Source organism: Anas platyrhynchos, chromosome 15 (assembly GCF_047663525.1).
Source record: "Anas platyrhynchos isolate ZD024472 breed Pekin duck chromosome 15, IASCAAS_PekinDuck_T2T, whole genome shotgun sequence".
In the NCBI taxonomy this organism is placed as follows: domain Eukaryota; kingdom Metazoa; phylum Chordata; class Aves; order Anseriformes; family Anatidae; genus Anas; species Anas platyrhynchos.
The window spans coordinates 18,394,513-18,415,462 of NC_092601.1; the positions used below are offsets into that span (position 1 = coordinate 18,394,513).

Consider the following 20,950-nt stretch of genomic DNA (forward strand, 5'->3'; position numbering starts at 1 on the left):
CCCACCTACAGCTCAGGTGTCTGTGGCAACACAGAGAAAAGCTGGTGTTGACTCAAGGCACGTACCCAAACCCCTGCTCCCTCCCCACTCCCAGCTTTCTTAGCACACTTAACATGTTTATCAGCTATTTTGAAACTAGTAAAAGAATACTGATTCACACTTGTGGTTTGTCTGACTCAGAAGTCCAAAGGATGCCAAACATGAAAGCAACTCTCATCAGCACCCATCTAAGCTACCTCTAGCTATGTAAACTCGAAACACGTAATTTTATAAATAGTCAGGTTCGTGGATTCCCAGTTCAAAGCAAGAAGACTCTTCTCCAGAAAATCCAAATGAAGTCTCCTTGAGATGGATAGAAAAACCTTCAGAAAGGCTTCAAATATCACCGCTTTTTGTGCGTTTTGGAAAGACAGCATTGCAAGCTGGCTGGCCAAGAAGGGGGGTCAGATAGGCACGTGTTGCTCTGGAGCCCTGGTCATGCTGCTGGAGAACTGCAGGTCCACAAAACAGTCAATGAAGAAAGCAACGAAGAGCACGTGGCACAGCATGCCTCCGCCAAATGCAGCCAGACCCATGGCTCTTCACCAGGGTATCAGAAGGTGAATCAGAAAAACAGGGAAGAGCTGAAAAGCAGAAAAATCAACAGTGAGCCTTGGCCGCGGATGAGGAAAAGAGGGGAGGGGGGCAACGCAGAGGGTCAGGATTTTCTGCCTGTGTTAGTCAGGAAATCATGCATACCTAAAAAGTGTGCAGAGCACCCTCCCTTCTGGGGAAAGAAACTAAAGTTCACAAAGGCAAGGAGGAACTTTCATCTGTAAACAAACTTATTTTTCTTAACTGTGTTCACAAGGTGGCTGAGCAGAAGTATCCAGTATCTGGCATTTGTGTTCATACCAAAGAAAAAGTCAGATTATTATACAGGATAAGGCTGGAGATGATTTGTGGTATTGTATCTGCTCAAGTAAGAGTAAATAAGAGCTGCAACCTCCTGAAATAGGCTTCCAGCTAGAGGGTTTGGGCTGTGATGCCACCTCCAGCCACACCACTCCGTAGCACTGGATCAGTTGGGCCTGTTGCAGGTTTTCCTGCACCTTCTGGATGCCAGCCTGCCCCAGCCTGGGACACAGCCGCAGAAATGCAGGAGGCTCAGCACTGCTTTCAGGGCAGGAGAAGATCCCTCTGGTGGATGGCCAGCAAGGAGAACATCACAACCTCTCACAAAGTGACGTGACTCTAGAAAAGCAGATTTTTATGCCATAATTCCATGCTAACCAGAGAGGACGTGGTCTAGGAGCTTCACTCCTAAAATATTCTCAGCAACACGCAGCAATTCAGATAGCAACTGTGACTAAGGAAGAATTTGCAGCCCGCACCCAGGCAGACAAGTCTTTCAGGGGACAGAGCCTAGCACACCCTCCGCTACCACCTCCCCTGAAGCGGAGCTCTCCCTGTCATTAATTTCATTTGCACCACGTTCCCTTCCTAAGCCCTGCTTTCCCCACCCTCTATGAACCTTCCTCATTTCGCAGCATCAGGCCTCTCAGGTCTCTTGCAAACAGAGGGGAACACAGCGCACGTGGTGGGAGACAACCAGAGATCTCCTCTTGCCCAAGAAGCAAAGAGCTGGAAGAGGTCTCAGCCCTCCCCTTGCACCATGGTGCAACTGCAAATACCTGGGCTGACAGAGGTGCATCCAGGCTGCCATTGCATAGGCATGTGAGGAGGATTTTGGAGCTCTCCTGTGAAAACAACCACTTCTAGCTCGCTGCAGTTACTGTGGAGACCTCCCTCTGCCTTCTCTTCCCTCTTGCATTCTTCCCTCTCTGTTTCCTGAGATGGGAAATAATCCAGTGCCTTCATGTCACCCCTCTCTCTTCCCAAGTGCATGAATTTCCCTGCGATAGCACGTGGGGAGTGTAGCCCAGCTTTGCATCCTGACCTCTCATCGCTCACGCCGAAGGGTCAGGGCAGGAGGGAAGTCAATGAAATCTGCAGAGGGTGGGCAGGAGCGGGCTGGGTCTAACCTGCAGTTTGTGCCATGGAGGAATGAGTTGGCACCTTGAAAACCCTCTTCTCACCCGGCCTGACCCTGCGTGTGCAGCATCAAGTGCAGCTCACGAGTTCTTCAGCACCAAATGGTACAACTGGTTGCCGAGGTGTTCCTGCCATGGTAAGCCAGGTGTGGCAGCAGGCAGTAAATCTCCCTCGATCCCAGCTCCACCATGCACGCCACACACCCCGTTCAGCCCCAAATCATTGGACTTCCCCATAATTTTCATGACAGGGCCTTTGCACTCTCCCAGAAAAGCCAGGGCTCCCATCGGTTCGGTCCTGCACCCCGGGGCAGCCGCTAGATGCTCGCACCACAGGTGAATCCCCATCAGACAGGTCAGAAGGTGGCAGGCACAACAGCAGCTTTTAGGAAGATCTCCAAGATCTGTCTCTTCTGGACAGAGAACCAGAAAGTAAGGTGGATAAGGTTAAGTCTCAGCTTAGAGCAAATCTCTTTGGCGGGGCAAGGAAAGGCCCAGCTTGCTGTAAGAGTCGGGTGAGCAGTGGGAATCCCTTGCAAAGGGCTGTGTCTGGAGTTGACAGAAGGGATAAAGACAGAAGTGATGCAAAGCCTGTGGCCTAAGGTATAAACAGATCAAAGCCCACAAAAGTGGTGTTATAACAGAGTCATCACTTGCACTTAGCTCTTCTGTTATCCTCCCTGTACAGATCTCAGGCTTACTGGGACTTGGCACACAAAGGAAGACTCCCCAGTAACTGAACTAAGCCCCTGTGAAACCTCTCCTCTTCTTATCTCTCTAGAAGTGCAAACAAGGAAATAGTGCTAAATAAACGTCCACATCTGAGAACTGTGATTTCATTGATAACAAACCAGGTATTGCTCCATTGCTCACTGTTTCCACTGCAGAACTGTCCTGCCCTCGCTCCTGCTGCCCTGGACCACAACTGCTGTCGCTCCTTACAGAAAAGAAAGTCAAGGGGCCTCTCAAAACGTTTGTCAGAACATCTCTTGGCTTAGTAGTGGATCAGACTTAAAGCACTTTGCCTGGAGCAATCTTCCAGGTCAGCAGCCTGAAAGGTTCTGGGTTAAGGCATTTTTTGAGAGCTCTCTCTTGCAGGTAGCCTACGAATACGGCTTTCCACTTGAATATGCTGTTGGTCAGTGATGGTAAGAAGAAAGCTTTAGCATAATTAGGCAGCTATGATGTCTGGCATCACAGCCTTCGCAGCACAGAACGTGTTGGCCCATTTTGGTACCACAGCCACCTTTCAATGGATTCAAAAGGACCAAGCAGAGGCAGTTCAGACTTGAGAAGGAGCTGACCCCTACACAGGCAAATAAATTGCACGGCTTTGTCTCAGTAGGTGGCAGACGCTAGAAGTGACCACTGCTTCAGAAAGCAACTGTACAAAAGCTCTCCGTTCAGACCTTTTCCAAATGCAAGTGTGGTTTTGAATTGACAGGGCTGATTCTTATCTCAGAGATCTTCAGAAGAATGCGTAAGCACACAGGTCACATCCAGCTATGTGACTTGGTATTGCGTACCTGCTTGTTAAATGTCAGCTAGAGATTTTTATAAACAAGGCAGTATTTCACTCAATACACAGCTTGGCTCACTTCTGCTTGCTTAAGCTTTCAGTTACAACTAGGGAACATGAAAATAAACATCATTGGCTTTGAGATGTCACTGTGCCCACACCTACACATGCCAGTGGGGTCTGACTGAGGGTTTGTGTCTGACATCTCAAGCAAGTCAGTTGATCCTCCCTCCCTACACTAAGAAACATTCACTTAAGGCTCTTTCTAAACTGTGAAGGACAAGAAAGGGAGTTGAGGGTCTCAGAGACCTGCCTACCATCACACACATGGGCTCCTTGGCTGCCTCAGGACTAAAACTCAGTCCTGATCTGTTCCCACTGCACTAACTTCAGAGCAAACCCTGCTCTGGCCGCTTTGCACTGCCAGAGCTATTCTCTGCACACTGCTAAAGGAAGTATCACGGAGACTAATAAAAAAAAGGCCAAACAGTATCAAATATCAGTTTATAGCTAGAAGTACAACTGAACCTCCATGCTAACACCTTGCTAGAAGTTTACACAAGAGATTTTGCTTATTTTCTACCTCCCTTTCTTCCTTATAATCACATTTGTGTTGCATGAACTCAAAAAACACCTCTATCTAACACTCAGACCTCCTGAATTAAAAGCCTGAGAAAGCTAAAAAAGACTCAAAGAAAGCTAAAAACTCAGAAGTCTGATTTTCCTCTCTCTCGGCAAGGTTTCTATTTCTGTTGGTGACTGACTGGCTGCTCTAGAGAGAGGTGGTGTTTAGCACTCCCCTAACCCTACCAGTTCAGCACTCCCCTAACCCTACCAGTTCAGCTGCCCATCAGGTCTTAGAGACTCTCCTGACACATCAGCAGCCAGCATTCAGAAGCAGGACCAGGTTTCAGGTAAGTGACATTTCTGGAATTACATTTTGGCAGGAGGAGGCTCAGAGCTGACAAATGCTCCGAGGAGCCCAGCCCAGCTCAGGAAGACGCAGGCTGTTACGACACCGACCCCTCAGCCATCAGTTCTGGCTGCACCATGGTGCTCAAGGCACTAGAAGTATTTGACATCCAGCACTCTGGCAAGGTGCTACTTGCGTCGGCTGCTGTGCCAGGTTCTCACAACTCCCATGTCTTTTGGGTGAGCGAGTCCTCCCGAAGCACATACCTGCTGTAGTGCCAGGCATGGAACTATTCCCACGGTGAGTGCCTCTGCCCATTTTGCCCTGCTGTGAGTATCATCAGCACTTGGACATCTCTAGTATGCACTTGAGCATAGCAAAAAATAGCTATAATTGACAGGCACTCCTTATTCTCAAGGACAAAGAAGCTCTGTGTTTCATAGGTTCAAGAAAATGGTCTCCTGTATGAGTCAGCTGCCTGCTAAAAATCTTCACGTGTTCTTAGTTGCTTCCCCTTACAACAAGGCTGACACCTTGCAATGTAGCAGAGCAGCCTAACCTCCCTCCCTTCTTTATATATAAATACTCAGATATACATGCACAGGTGTGTACACAGTCACCTACAGACGGTGACACCACACACAGCCCTAAAAGAGAGGGGAAAAAGAGAGAGCCTGCCTAGTGAAAGTCAGAGATCCCACTCAGACTGGAAAGCCTAACTCAGTCTGTAGCATGACCAAAAAACATTCCTCAATCTCCCTAAAGCCCATCAGCCAAAGGCCCACAGCATTAAAAACCCTTTTAAAGTAACTTCTCATCCCCATGTGGCACCTTGCAGCGCCCTGCAAGGGATTTATTTCAGCTCCCAGTCTCCTGCCTTGTCGTGCCCCCTGCAGTGAGTGCTCTGTAAGGCAGGCTAGGGAGCCTTCATCCCTTTATGCTGCACGTATCTGATGAAAAGCCACTTCCACGGGGCAAGGGCTAGATAGAAAATATTTGGCATTTTACCCTTAGCCATGAAACCAGCTGACAGGAATGGAGTTCAACTGGATTAGCTCTTCTCTGTGTTGCTCAGGCACTGACCCAGCTCTGTTCATAGCAAGACCATCATAGCCCCTCAGCCATCCAGATGCTCCTGGTGCTAACTGGGAACGAGGTAGAGCCTCTCCAGTGCCTCCCCAGAGGACTTCAACACTTCTGTCCTGAAGGTGAGTAATCCAAGTGACTGCAATGATCAAGTCCTTGGGAGCACAGCAGGTCAGAGGTGAACTCTCAGACTTTGAACTCCGGGAACCTCATGGCCAGACATAAAGTCAGTCTGGAAGACGAGTCAGAAAGGAGTTCCTCCTGCTCCAGCATGATTTGATCTCAGTCCAGCCCTTACTCTGGCTTAGCTTCTGTGCACAGACCAGTGTAAAAAAGGCTCTTCCTCAGAGGAACTTTGGGAAGCACACCCACCAGCCCAGCCTAGAGCCAGGAGGTAAACAGCAAGGGCTTTGATATTGCTGATCTGTGGTGACCTAATGACTAACAAAAAGCTTTGGACCAGGCGCCTAAGCTTGTTAACATCCATTAAAACATGTGTATGTGAGTGAGAAAGACCTTCTCCTGCTTGTCCTAGCTCTGCTGAGCTGAGGCTCTTCATAAAATAAGTTAAGAATAAGTTAAGCAGAGCAGCCTGAGCCTGCCCCAGCCTTACTTTACACATAGCATGACCACTGCTGACTGCCATAACAAAAACAGAGGCTGTGGGAGTGTAAGAGAGAGGAAATCCAAGCACCTGGCTTGCTTTGTTGTCCAACTCTGCTGACAAAAGAAAACCTGAAGTGCCAAGGTCAATTCCCCAACAAGGCCACTGCTGGGCCATATTCCCAACTTTTATTGTTAAACGGGGAGGAAGGAAGGGGAGGGGAGCAGCAGAGAGGAGGAATTGCAGTTACTTTGCCAATTTTTCCTCCATCACTTTTCCTGCTTAGCTTCACCACTCAGGGCTTTCTAACAGCTCTGCTCATCACCTTCAATTTCTTCCTCCTTCCTCAGAGCTCTGATTTCCTAGGAAGTGCATCTTTCCTAGGAAGTGCATCTTCCCAATGCTGCAATTCAGTCACTTCTGCGTAAGTTCACAGCAACACTAGGAAACAGAAAGGGAAATTGCTTCTCCTTTTGAGGCTACAGGGAATATTGGTGCAAGGAGGTGTGATATTATAGAATAAATGGAAGATAGGCAGAGAAATAAGATTTCCATTTGGCATAGTGATTTCCCATCTCAAAGTGATCAGAGAGCAGAGCAGACCCTGCATCTGCAACAGGATGAATATTAGCCACTCTTCTGTTAGCAGCTAAGAAATTAGCCACAGGAAGGATGCCTAGATGCATGATCTTTCAGAATATGCTGTGGGTTTTAACTCCGCGGGTTCGTTTTCTTTACAGGATCAGTATGCCAGGACGGAACAACCAAAGAATTGCCAAAGAATCTGGGAGAGGTGTGTTGAGGAGCTAAATTAAATGAACGACAAGCCTTTTACCCAGACATTGCTGGAGTCTATGCACTGAATAGCAGTAAAATTAGCACCAGCTTCTAAGAAAACCCGATAGCTCCCTGGGCTTTACATTGCAGTAAGGAGTAAGGGCAAGACGCCTTTGGTTCCTCAGGACACCACCTCCTAAAGCAAGGATTATCTGGGGCTTATAAGGGAGATTTCTAGGTCTGAGCCATGTGCAACATCAGGGGGTGAAACACACATCTGTATTTGGATCTGTGTTTGGAAGTGCAGCTGTAGGACTTTAACCAAGCAGAACTAAACGGGGCCCAGCGCGCTCCTTGTGGCGCCTGCACCTCAGCCCCTTGGTGCCACACTGCAGCCCCGCGCATGCGCACCGCCCTTCACGACGCCGCGCCTCGCTTGACGGCAGCGTGGCGCCCACGTTTTTGCGACGGTGTGGCAGCACCGCCCTCCGCCCGGCTGCCGCGCTTGACGGCAGCGATGGCGTCGCGGCTGAGCGGGGCGCTGCGGCTGGCGGGCCTGGACGACTACATCGCGCCCTCACAGGTGGGCAGGGGGGGCGGTGGTGAGGGCCGGGAAGGAGGTGGGAGAGAGCTGGAGTCCTCCAGCCGCCGTCAGGGGTCGGGGGGTGCAGGGGGGAGAGGCCCCCATGGGTGCCAGCCGCCCCCATGGGTGCTGGGTGCTGGCAGGGCTGGGCCCCCCCGGCCTGGGCCCAGAGGTGTTGTCAGGGGCACCGAGACACCCTAAAGGCATCACCGAAACGCCCTCAAGAGTCACTGAACCGCCCCAGAGGTCACCGAGCCACCCCAAAGGTCACTAAGCCACCCCAAAGGGTTATCAAACCACCCCCACGGGGTCACCGAGCCACCCCAAAGGTCACCAAACCACCTCAAAAGGGCGGCCTGTGACACCCCCAGCGGGGCTGGGGTCGTGGGGGCAATGAGCAGGGCAGCAGGGGCACGGAGGTTTCTTTCTACAGTTATCAAGCACCAACAAAAGTACAAAATCCTGGACGTTTGCTGATAAATATTGCAGAGAACGTCTGAATCTGGAATGGGATGTAGCAAATCCCATTAACTGTCCCTTTAATACCTGCGTTTCCCACTGAAGTCTCTAATGTAAATGGTGTGACCCGCTGCTCTGCTTCAAATACAGTTCCTTGCTTGGTTTATTCACCGAGCAGAAGTGAAGAATCGTAGAGACTTGTGCCTATAGTCTCTGAATCTGGCAAAATGCAGAACAAAAATGTAGTAAAGTTGGATTAAGTTAGGGGTAAATCTGTTTAAAGGTGTTGGCAGAGCAAGGATGCTAAAAGGCAAAACGAATTGTAGCTGTGGAAGTAGGACAAGGAGTCATAAAGTGCGTAAACAATAAAAATCGCACAAAATGTGAAAATACCCCTGAGACTTCATCACAGAACAATACAGAAAACTGGAAGCTGTCCATCTGAGGTCGTCAGAGTCCTTTCGACATTGCATGAAACTTCATTGGCACTAGCCACATGGAGACTGTAGCAACCACGCCTCCATCGGTTAAAATTCGCAATGAAGGCTGCACGATCATCTGTCAGATTCGAGAGAGGAGAGGAACACTTTACAGGCAAGGCTCCTGAAAACACAGCTGTGCTATTTGAGAAAGAACACAGAAACTCTCCTCTGGTTTTGGTATGATGCTGAAAAAGTGTTCCTTCTGTAAAAAAGGGGTAAGCGGATTTTGCTGGTACGTTTTCCCTTGGTGCTTATAAACACCGTAAGTGTATCCAGCATTGCTTAAAGTGGGGTAGGAGGCGTTCACTTTAGAACAAGTCTCCGGGTTTGATCATTTTAGTTTCTTTGAAACCAGCCTTCTGTGCGTCATTGCTCATCTTGTTCTGGGGTTTTATTTCTCTTTCAGGAATGTGTCAAGCCTGTAAAGGTGGAAAAAAAGCCTGGAAAAGCAGCAGCTAAGATCAAAATTGAAGCAGATGGGAGCTATTTTCAGATCGGTCAGGTATTTGTGATTTTTCTTTATTATTGTGTAAAATATGCAGAAAATGCTAACGTATTGTTACATATTAATAGTTGTAACCTATTAAATACTTCACAGAGGACCAAGATGTAATAAGTGTTGCTTTTGTCATCAGCATTCTCACATCTTTTTTCCAAAGTCCAGCTTGTTAATGATTAAATTTTACAAGTAATAATTCTGATTTGGTGTCTATTATTATGCTCTGAAACATTGACAATAACAAATGGTGATTTTTAGTATAAGAGCAGATAAGCTAAGTCTTTTTTGCCATCAATCCTTAAACATTAATAATTCCTAGAGTATTTGAGATAATGTCTTTTTTATTGCACTGTTTCATACGGTTACTTACAAAGAGATTCAATTAGATTAGATGGTCTTTTAACTTTAAAAAAGTGGGGCAGGGGCAGTACTTCTAAAGGAGCCTGATTTCTGATTAAATATTTTAATTCAGTAGTACCTAATTGCTCTGTGTCTGACTTTATTGAGATATGAAGTTTAAGGGGGAGAGTCTCATTGCAAAACTGATTTATTTAAGTCAATTACTATGAAAAATATTTCCTTCTATTGCCATACCACACAATGATAGTCAGCCATACATTTCCCTTTTAGTGTCTGTATAAGTTTTTCATGCAAAATATCTGCAGAACATGCAGCATCACCTAAAAATATTAGCAAGTTGTAGTCTGGTTACACGATTTCTTTAGCAGGAGTGAAATTCAAGACTCCTGTGAAGAAACAGCTCCAGTACTATTCAATAATACGAGCTGCGTCTGACAGAGGTGGCAAAGCTGCTTTCTCAAGGGTAGATGTTCAATACACACTGGAGGTTGGGTCTCAAAGGCTTAGGATCTCTGTGGTTTTGTGGTTAAAGTTGCAGCTGCAATCTGTAGTATGTTAGCCATGGCGGCCCAGCTTTTAGCCACCCACAAGCTGAAAAACTACAAGACAGGCTGTGTTTGCTCCTGGGAAAGTATATAATTGCAGTGTTTTGGAACAATGTCAGCCCACCGGATAGCAGAAATAACTGTGGCCTCAGCAACTGTTCCATATTTGCTGACAAGTTCATGGTCTTGCTGAAGTTTATCCTGAAGTTCCTCAACATATTTGTGTGGGTATGCCGAATGATCACATTAAAATCAGCAACCTTCAAAGATACATCTTCCTCCTTATTTTACTGAAAAAGAAATAAATAAATAAACCAGGGGGGTAAAAGGAGCAATATCTAATATCTTTGTTACTAAACAGAGTAAAGGTTAGAAACTGCCTCCCTGCCTGATTCTCTATTGCAATCAAAACCGAATCTAATCTGTTTCTGCCTAGGATGGAGAAGCACAAAAACTGGAGAAGGCTAAAATTACTCTGAACGACTGTTTAGCTTGTAGTGGCTGCATTACGTCAGCAGAGAGTGTGTTAATCACTCAGCAGAGCCACGAAGAGCTCTGCAAAATACTAACTTCTAACAAGGTAGGTGACAAGACACGTGGAGGTAGGCTGCAAAGTCTTAGGGTCTTAATAGATTGGTGTGGTGCGTCTGTAGAAGCACGTTTGGAAACAGCACACACAAAAATTAGTTTCAAAGATGGGAAGGATTTGAATACATTCTCAGCGCGGTGTGGTGCATTTTCCAGTTTTTTAAAAAGTAGTCATAGGTTTGGGAATGTCCTTTTTATGTTGCCAGCCTATGTTAGTAACTTGGGAGGTGAACTGGAAGATATTTGGGGAAGTTCTAATGTGCTACAATACTGCATGAGCTCTGTTAGTACTGTCTGAACAGATACTTTTTATTTATTTTTTAAGACTGCAGCTCCGAATGAACAGAAGTTGGTGGTGGTTTCTGTTTCACCACAGTCCAGAGCTTCACTAGCTGCGAGATGTAAATTGAGTGTTCTGGAAACAGCAAAGAAGTTGACTGCATTCTTGAAGAGTTTAGGCAAGTGTAGTAATGTGTTCTGTTAATCACAGGTGGGACTGCTGGGATATGTGTTAGGTACAAATTTTATGAGCTCGCAAGGGTGATGTAAATTAACCTCCATCTGGATTCATAATTGTATGTAATTTGCATTAAGCTAAAATGCAAGCATTCTGCATTTTCAGTCGCAAAGTAAAGCTGGAGTAATGGAGAGAAGGAACTTTAAATGATTCACATTTCTCCTGTGACTTTTGCTCTTGTCTATGCTGACATGCTGGGGAAAACAGTTCACTCACAACTGCAGAGGTTGATAGCTGTGGATATGATGTGCAGTTTGCTGCTTGTATGTTCCCTGTGAATTTTAACACGTGTGCTGTATTGCCTAGGTGTGCACTATGTATTTGATACAACCTTTTCAAGAAACTTCAGTCTGCTGGAGAGTCAAAAAGAGTTTGTAAAACGCTTTCAAAAACAAGCTGAAGACAAAAAGGCTTTGCCAATGCTAGCTTCTGCCTGTCCAGGTATGGTAGTAAATTAGTTACAGAAATAACAAAATGGCATACTAAAGTACATCAAAACAAGAATTCAGAAAGCTAGTCAGAAACATTAACATGGATAAATTTACTGAGGGGATTACTTTCTTCTCAGTACAAAGAGATCTTGGTGTTAATAGCAATAATGGTCTATGCAGCTGCCTACTGATCTTTCCAAAATGAATTGTGTTACACTTCCTTTGCTTTTTGCACTGAAGTGAGTCTGAAAATGGTTATTACTGGGTAGTAAGTCTGGGGTTGAGGGCCTGTGGGCACAGTGAAGGGGTGCTTGTTTTTTTTATTTATTGCAGCTGTTTGCTAATTAGACTCTCCTCAGGTTGGATCTGCTATGCAGAGAAAACCCATGGCAGTTTCATCATTCCTTATATCAGCACCACCAAGTCTCCGCAGCAGGTCATGGGCTCCTTGATAAAGGGCTATTTTGCAGAACAGCAGGTAAGGTCTATTGAACAATATCTGATATATATTCCTTTGTGTTTTACAAGACAGCTTGAAAATAAAAAGTTGTCTTGTAAATTGCCAGCAAAGGCAGCATCTCCCTCATTTCTGCATTATCTAGTAAGAAGCTGACCACTGGGCCAGTAACACTAAGCTTAAGCTTGGTGGAGTACTTAAAACCTCTATAGTATTCAGGAAGGCTAGGGAATCTGATTTTTCAGTGTACTTGTGCTGACATCTCAAATACCACTGTGTAGTATTTTCATGCTGTTCACAGTTGGTGGATAACTTAAAATAAATTAACCTAAGACAAAACTTCAGTCACTGCATACGTGCAGATCATGTCTTGTCTAAAAATTACTTGTTCTTTCCCAACTTAATGTTCTGTTTCAGTTTGACTTAGTTTTGTGCTCAGTCTTTAACCTTTGGAATCTTTCCAAATGTAAATTTGATACTTAAAGACTAGAGTTATACTAATAGCCCAGAGTTGTCCAGCAACAAACTTAAGCACCGTTTCTGATTGTATGATTTATTGCCCATTAACAAGCACTGGTTTAACGCTTGCATTAAATAATTGCTGACATCTGCATATTTGTAACAAAAATTGGCAGCTACTGAGAATATTTGGCACAAGACAGCAAAACAATGGCCTTGAGTCAATGACTTATTTCCTCAGCTTGTACTTATTTCTTGGATGGTCCTGAGTTTTTTGTCCAACTCTAGATTATTTCTCAGTTACTGATGCAGGGGTTTAGTAGCGTGTTAGAAACACGTCATGTAACTGAATAGGATTTCTCCACTGATTGGATCACCTGCACTAGCAATAGGTGGTGGTGGGGAACTGTGGAAGACCATATTGGTGACACTTGCTAGCAAGGGTTCTATAAGAGAGAAAAAATATATATTTTCATGTTCAATAATCAAGAGTACTTCCAGAGGCATGGCAGCATTAATTTCTTCATACTCATTTGTAGTTGAAAAATATCTTGCACAAGACACGTTTGATATTGACCCATCCAGCTACATTGCTGTGTCTTTTTCCAGCACTTAACACCTGACCAGATATACCATGTAACAGTAATGCCCTGTTATGACAAAAAGCTAGAGGCTTCAAGGCCAGACTTTTTCAACCAAGAGTACCAAACTCGAGATGTGGACTGTGTAATCACCACAGGTAAGTAGAGCTAGAGACAGTCTAGATAATTCTGGACTGGTTTTAATAATCTTTTTTTTGGTGGTGGAGGAAGTAATGCATGGATATTGCTGTATAATCTCACTTCAATAATACAAATCACATTCTGGTAAAGACTGCAGATGTATGCTTAGGTATTGATCTGTGGATTGTTTTCCTTTATCCCCAAAATATGCTGTGCTTCTGTTTTAGGGGAAGTGTTAAAGTTACTGGAACAAGAAGGAGTATCTCTATCAGATGTAGATCCTGCTCCTCTGGATACCATGTAAGAACAAAATTTCATTTGTACCTTTCAGGCATGTTCTTGTTCATCCACTCTTCTTACCAAGTTCTTCAACACAGTTTGCCTTCTACTACTGTTCTCCTGTGCACAAGGCTGCACGTGTTTGCATTTATTTGTTTTCACTAATTTTGAATCAGTACAATTCTGCATAAAGTACTTTAGCAACCTGTGACAAATTTACACTTTTGGAGCACCTGTAGCTGTTTGCTAGATTTTAGTAGGTCAAGGATTAGCAATTCTCACCATAAATCATCAGTATTGCTATAACGAGCTCAGTAAGAGTGTAACAGCAAAATAATTGTGCAGAGAAGTACAAATTGCATCACAGTTGTTTCATTACTTTTACTCCCAATATAACTGGTGGAATCCTATGAAAATCTACCTGCATGCTCAGAGGAGTGAAATAATCTAGGTCAGCAATAAAAGAGTTTGCTGAAACAAGGCCTGGTATTGCACTGGCTGCAAACACAAGTTTGCTTGTGTCTATTCGTTATCTGAGCTTCTATAAGGATTCCAGTATTAAAGCAGAAAAAAATATTTAGGTCACTCAGCTAATCTCTGGGAGTCTTTATTTGCAAAAACATGATCTTAAACATATGCAAACCAGATGAGACTTCAGTTGCATTAACTGAAAACATCTGGTTAAGTGACAACTGCAGAGATCTAAGAGATTATAGAAACATTAAAATCGCATTTTATCCCTCTAAGTTGACATGCAGTAGTGGTTCCACACTGATCATTAAACCAAAGCATTCTCTTCATCAGTTTAGAAGAAATGTCTCTGTAGCACTTTGTGTCATAATAAACATACTACATATGTAGCAACCTTTACAAATTTTAAAAGATTAACAATATAATTCAGAAGTTTACTGTTCAGACTAAGATTTTAGGAGAGATTTTGATACCCCAAATACACAGATGGCACATGAGTAGGATGTGGCTCTTGTCTGTTTTCAGTTATACCCTTTGCAGATACGACACTTGTTTTGAAATGTAGCTTATTTCTAAAATTGAAGTCTTTCCAATAGAGATTGAAGTCTTTCCAATACAACTAAGTGCCATGGGCAGCCTTTGCTTAGGAGTTGTCTGAACAGCACGTGTACTTTGACATAGCTGTGAACAGAGGCATCAAGAATGTGAGATAGAGATTGTCTACTGCAGTCTGATCCCTTTTATTCAAGGGATACTTTCAAAAAACAAACAAACAAAAAAAAAAACCACCATAGTAATGAGATTTGTAGCTTATTAGAAGTAAGCTGCTTAGTGCAGCTTACTTCTGCACTTTTAGGTAAATTTAAAATGTGAACCTTGTTACCACTGATAGGTAGCAGAAGGAAGACTTTTCAAATAATACACTGAATCTGTTCTGTAGAACTCAGTCTCTCATTCACATTGCTCAGGAGGACTTCCTTAAGGAACTGAAAGCACACCAAGCCAGCAGTCACTCTTTTTTCATTTACTGTGATTGATCTTGTTTCACTACTATATCTGCCTTGAAAGACATGATGATATAAATGATATCAGTTGATGCATAGCTGGAGTACTGATAAAACTTTAGGAACTGAGAGACTGCATGACATGGATGCAAATGCTTGTCGTGCTGCCATTAAGCTTCTATATTGAAGGAGTTTACATCAGTGCATGTGTGTAAAGCATTTTACTAGCACAGATGTACTCATGCATTCTGAATTTATAAATTCTTCTAGTATTGCCTTTTTCTAACATGGCTTATGCACAAATTACTTTCACATCAAAAAAAAAAAAAAAGAAAAATGTCTTCAGCTGTAATAACCGTCTGCATGGCTAATTCCCAAAGGTACAATTTCAGAAGTTGCCCATGTAAACAAGCACTTCTGTACTACATCTTTTATTGCTATACTATTAACAGAAAATCAAGGAGTTAAAAACACATTCTGAAGTGTTTGGATTCATTTAGGAAATAACATTATGGAGGTGTCAGTTATAACATAGAACAAAATGTCTAATTACTTGATAAAAATCTCTGGCTCACTCCTTAGGAGTACATTCTGAGCACTAGGCCTCATGCTTGTGGTGATAAAGTGCTTCTATAACCTTTTGCTAGCTTTAACTTACTCAGTAAATTGACTGGTTACAAACTGCACGTATTCATCAGAACTTGGAGCATTAACATAAGCAGTCCAATGACTGTTGTTCTGCCTTATCCTCCAGCACGTGGAAAAGCCCATTAAGAGGTTATTATATTTGGCAGCAAGAACGAGATAAAGTGCCAGAAATCTGAGGACTTTTGCTGGTATAACTGTTTGCTCCAGGCCAGCTCTAAAGCTTACTGGCAGCCTCAGTTTAAGAGAGTAGCAGTACGTGAGGCCAGACACACTGAAACATTTCATTAATGAAGCTCAGTTCCTGTAAACAAGATCAAATTAAAAATAGTTTCTGAAGGTGATTACAGGCTAAAGTGTTGCCTTCTGCAGTTCTTCTAAAACTAAGATTTTATCGCAAGAGGCAACATCTTCGATTTGACTTGAAACTGCTTGGCCTGAATTCAAGTGTTTTCCCTCCTGCAGCTGTTAGTAGGAGAATGCAAGTGTCACTGCCTGATGAGTGCTTATAAGCATACCCCACATTTTATTATTCTCTTATAACAAAAGCTATTGTTGTGGCTTCCATCTGGTGAGCTGTTTTTCAAGAAACATTATCTTGACCTCTAAGTACTTGGTCGTGTTTTAGGATATCAGTGAGATGGAATTATTTGTGCAGAACTTGAATTAACAGAACTTATGTTAGTGCAGTTACTCAACACCAGAGATGTTTTGAACTAGAACCAGGTTCCTGCTGAGGACAACCATGTACAGAACAAATGCCCTGGCATTATTAGGTTTGTTCATCTTTATGTTCTGCAACTCTGATGGCCATGAGAAACCACAGCAACGCTGGTTTCATCTCTTTGTGCTTGGACGGACAGCACTGATACCTCCCTGAAGTGTTCTCTGATGTCCTGGCAACTAGACATAAGTACCCATTTTCCCCCAAAAAAAGCGTGTTGTAACAGAGGACCAGAGAGCTTTAAATAATGAACTCAGCTTTTGCTGATGTTGCAGAAAAGCTTTATGACCGATGTCTCTTGACTGACTCTAGACTGTGTTCTCCACAAGAAGCATAGGCTGCACAGATCCATACCCCCACTGCTTCATTATTTCCCTCCTCCCATTTCTAAGTATAACCCAGGATGTTTGTAGAGATACTAAACAGGAAGCTAAGTAAAAAATGCATTCGCTTAGACATCTCAGGTAATTGCCCTCATAACTCAAATGTTCCCAAATGTAGTTTTGTTGTGTGAAGATTAAGTTGGCAGTAGGATCAAGTCACAGTATTTCCACTGAGCTTAACCCAAGGGATGTTAGCACAGAGTTAAATCTGCAGGGCACTGAAGCTATAAATAGTCTCTTCCCAGGAGAAAAGGAAAGGCTAGGAGTTCAAAGGGAGCCGGTCTGTGGCTTGTTCTATTGCTTTTGAATTCCCCAGATGAAAATTCTGCTATCAGAGAACCTCACAGGACTAACAACATGATGCTTCTGTTAGAAGTACTGAAGCTGTTTTAGTATTGGCATAATGAAACTTCTGTTTGAAGGAACAGTGGGCTTTGCGCTGGCTGTTGTTTTATCAAAGAGTCCCTTAAAACTGCTGCTTTCTTCCCTTCCTCAGGTTTAGTAGTGCTGCAGAAGAGGAACTCACTAGCCACTCAGGAGGTGGTTCTGGTGGTTATTTGGAGCACATATACAAGTATGCAGCCAAGGAACTCTTTGGAATTCAAGTGGATACAATTCAGTACAAACCTTTAAAGTAAGAAGTTTAAAGTTTTTACAGAAAGCACTATTTTTATTACAATTCTGTTTATGCTTTGCCTTGCTGATGGGCTGAAACTTTCTTTGCAATGTTAAACATTTTACTTTGAGGCATGGGAATTGGCTTCTCACTCCCACAGTTGCTGAGCCATAAATCAGCCAGCACTCCATGCAGCCTGGCCCTTGGAGACTTCTAGCCCCTTCACCACCCACACATTTCATTTTGGCCTCATGGATTTTCCCAGTATCAAGTTTCAGATAATTTTAGAGCAACTTAGAAGTCAGAGCTTACAGGGATCTGAGTTGTCTCACCTGCAAACAGGCCAATAATGTAGCTTTGTTACTGATGTAGCTATCGTGGAAGAGAAAAAAATCTTATGTCAGGATTTTGGAACTCCGTTTTAACAGTGTTATGGTAAGAAAGAAAAAAGTCACTTTGGTTTGCGTATAGAAGCACATTTAGCTGAGATTCCTGCATGCTTCCCAGGTATAAGCTTAATGTGACATTTGTAGTGAATTACAGTCCTGATTAACAATATTAGTGCTTAGTAGTCTCTGTTGTAGGAAGCAGATGGAATATGGAAGCAGTTCCTTGCATTTTCCATACAAAACACTTGATAAAAGTGAAATTACTTATCAGGAACAGGTATTTCCACTAATGTTAGGAGTCCAGAAGCCTTCAATGATAGTTACCTCCATGGTTTTATGACCCACTACAGTTTTAAGTTTCCTTCAGTAGCCTCACTGATGTGTAAGTTGGCTGAAGCCAGCTCAGGTGGCCTGTCACAATGAAACTTCAGTTTAGGCTCCATTTGCTTAGGTCTTGAGGATTTATTCAATATGGGTGTTCTTCAGGAAGCTGAGTTCAAGCAGCAGGTCTTCAGACAGGATCAGAAAAGGATTTGTAAGCTAGCTCTGCCAACTGTTTCGCTTCAGTGGCAAAGAACTAGGACAGCTTTCTCAAATAAGACTCTATGAGGAATTTTGTTTCGACGTAGGCTTCTTTGAAGTTTAAAATAGAAGTTAATTTTGATAAGACATTCTCTGTTCTTGTTCCTCAGAAACAAGGACTTCCAAGAGGTGACACTGGAGAAGGATGGAGTAGTTCTGCTCCAGTTTGCCTTGGCATACGGGTTTCGAAACATACAAAACTTAGTGCAAAAGTTGAAACGAGGGAAGTCACCCTATCACTACGTTGAAGTCATGGCCTGTCCATCAGGTAAGGCTGCACAGGGATTTCACTGCTACAGTCTGTAGCTGTAGGAAGCCATATGGAGCTGTAACTAAAATGTGAGATGACAGCAGCTTCTCCAGCTTCTCACATCCCTGAATGTTGTGGCAAAGTCTTCAAATTCTTAAGATGTGATAGTACCAACATGGGATTACCAAGGGGTATATGTGTTTTCCTACCTAGAAACTAGTAATTCTTCAGGATTTAAGTAATTACAGTTAAATTTCATGTTGAAACAGCAAATCCCAAGATATTTATCTCACCTTCAGTTGAGACCACAGGGCTGTTTTTGCATAGGTTGCATACTGGCTTTTTCTTTTTTTCTTTCCCTGATGACAGAGGAAGAAAGCCATCCCTCCTTGCTTCCTCTTATCTCTGCCTCCCTGGCACTTCCCAGGAAACCTTGGAGCCCTGTCACAGCTGGGCTGAATTAATTAGCATTGGGTCACACCAGGCAGTGAGCTCCCCTCTTGGGCTGCTGCCTGCCCTGCTGCTGTTAGATAATGAGGGTGTGTTCTTATTTCTGCAGCTGTTCACAGGTGGAAAGCAAGCTCAACTGTAGTTGGTTTTGTTTTCCTGATAAAACTGAAGTAATGTCTAAACTCCATGATCTTTTCCCACTTTGTTTTATGCAGGCTGTTTAAATGGAGGTGGTCAGATTGAACTGGAAGGTGAATCCAGCAAGGATGGGCTCCAGCAAGTTGAGAAGCTGTATAATTCTCTTAAGGCTGAAATTCCAGAGGAGAACCGGACTGTAACTGAACTGTATGAGCAGTGGCTGGGTGGCACGGAGTCAGAAAAGGCTGGGAAAGCTTTGCATACAGAGTACCACGCAGTGGAGAAAATAAGCACTGGATTTAACATCAAATGGTGACGACTGATGCTGGATGCAGATCTGTGAAGCCCAGATGAACTCAGTGCCTTTTAAAGTTGATTGTATTTAAGATTCTCAAGAGACTGCTAAAGCTCAGCGCCATCACTGGTGAACTGCACTTTCTGACTCTCCTTGGGGAGAAGGTAATGTGCATATAGGCAGGCAATACTAATTCCTACAGCTTTATAATTATTATAATGATGTGAATAAAAGACAAACAGTGACTTAAATACATGTTAAAAGAAGCAGTAATGTATCTTAGCCTCTACAGTCTCTAACGACTAAATCTGCATTCCCTTTACAATCCTCTTCCTAACATAAGTGACAAATTTAAGGTACTGAAGGATTTGTCTTGAAGTAGACTGTAACCTCACCGAGATGAGCTTTATGCTACCTGAGAGTATTTCCCATCCAGGCTTTGCTGTATTTTTTTACAGCACAGAGTTTTATGACTGTCTCTTTTGGGACATCCCCACTTAGTTATAAATGGTCTAATTAGACCTTGGGCTTTGTTTTTATGTTTCTCTGCCCCTGACTGGATGCCCTTGAAGTCCAGCTGCAGCCTCTCTGCACTGGCAGAGGGGGGCGGGTACCAGCAGCCTGTAATCATGCAAGAAGCATCATCTCTAGGGCTGTTCTGTGCCCTGCTGAAATGTGACTCAAATGAATGTTTAAGAAGAAAAAGCTACGTGTTTCCTTTAATTATAACAGTCATCCATAACTGGGGACAATTACATCTCTCCCTCCATAAATACATAGAGACACACACAGCTGTCACAGCTACACTGGCCTCAACAGTTACCGATGAGTAATATCCTTAAACTCAGCAAAAACAGTTTTTACAGTGCTTCAAGTAAGAATTTATTGCTACTTTTCTTTTTGACAAAAGTCCTTGGTGTCTGAAAGGTGTTAATTTATAAAAGGTCATAGAAAAAGAAGGCCAGGGGATGTAGTCATCACAGTTTACCAGAACAATCCAAGAGGTTAGCAAAAATACATCTGATTTAATGTGATACGTTACAATGCTTTGCCAAAACACGTGTGGATATGAACTAGATTTGGTCTTTTGTTATGGGAGATGACGTGTGCTTGACTTGCTATCTGTATTTTTACCTATGGGTGTTTTCAGAACTATTTACAGAAAAAAAAAAACACAACTGTGAATGACTAACTCTGTTTTGGTCTCTTTAATCTGAATGTCGTTTCATGGAGTGACAGGATGTATAGGAAGGGGACAGTGGAAGTGGGAGGAGTTGCAGCTGTGCCTTACTTCAAGGTGAAGGGACACTGGCAGATGTGGAATCTCCTTGTGACCGCTGCAAGTGAAAATGAATTTAAAAATCATGTTCTTCCTTCACTTAAATATTTCTCCTTTTCCCAGTTACTTTCTGCAGAGTCATTCATCACATAGCAGTGAAGTGGATGAGAATTGAACACAAAGCTGCCCTTTTGCTTTGTTCCTTCAGAGTAAATACAAACAGCTGAAGCTGGTTACTGCATCTAGCCCAAACTGAAACCTTGCCCAGACCCTTTTCAGAGATAACCCTCCCTCAGTTACTGCAGGACTTGAGCTCAGGGCTGGCAAAAAGCAAAGCTGCCAGACCTTAACTTGCCTCTTTTAACAGCTTCTCTGACACTTCCCTCTGTTCCAGCCTCCCACTATTCATTA

At 43.5% G+C, this 20,950-nt stretch overlaps 1 protein-coding gene across 3 annotated transcripts; it reads left to right on the forward strand.

Annotated features, from left to right (window-relative positions):
• The first annotated feature begins 7,360 nt into the window (after nucleotides 1-7,360).
• CIAO3 (cytosolic iron-sulfur assembly component 3) lies at nucleotides 7,361-20,457 on the forward strand. 3 transcript variants are annotated; one of them, XM_027468972.3, is made up of 11 exons: nucleotides 7,361-7,515; nucleotides 8,863-8,958; nucleotides 10,297-10,440; nucleotides 10,774-10,906; nucleotides 11,272-11,406; nucleotides 11,756-11,874; nucleotides 12,922-13,051; nucleotides 13,262-13,334; nucleotides 17,037-17,174; nucleotides 18,238-18,395; nucleotides 19,043-20,457. In XM_027468972.3, exons 1-11 carry the CDS (start codon nucleotides 7,450-7,452, stop codon nucleotides 19,279-19,281), a joined length of 1,431 nt encoding a protein of 476 aa, XP_027324773.3. In that variant the 5' UTR covers nucleotides 7,361-7,449; the 3' UTR covers nucleotides 19,282-20,457. The 3 variants fall into 3 exon arrangements, with proteins under 3 accessions (XP_027324773.3, XP_071880199.1, XP_071880200.1); XM_072024098.1 differs by lacking the exon at nucleotides 7,361-7,515 and adding an exon at nucleotides 8,489-8,633; XM_072024099.1 differs by lacking the exon at nucleotides 7,361-7,515 and adding an exon at nucleotides 8,535-8,671.
• The last annotated feature ends 493 nt before the right edge of the window (nucleotides 20,458-20,950 follow it).

Coding starts and splice junctions, on each gene's coding strand:
- CIAO3 (XM_072024098.1), top strand. CDS start 8,514: ATGAAGGCTGCACGATCATCTGTCAGATTCGAGAGAGGAGAGGAACAC. Junction 10,441..10,773: donor AAATACTAACTTCTAACAAG/GTAGGTGACAAG, acceptor TTATTTTTTAAG/ACTGCAGCTCCGAATGAACA. Junction 18,396..19,042: donor AGTCATGGCCTGTCCATCAG/GTAAGGCTGCAC, acceptor TGTTTTATGCAG/GCTGTTTAAATGGAGGTGGT.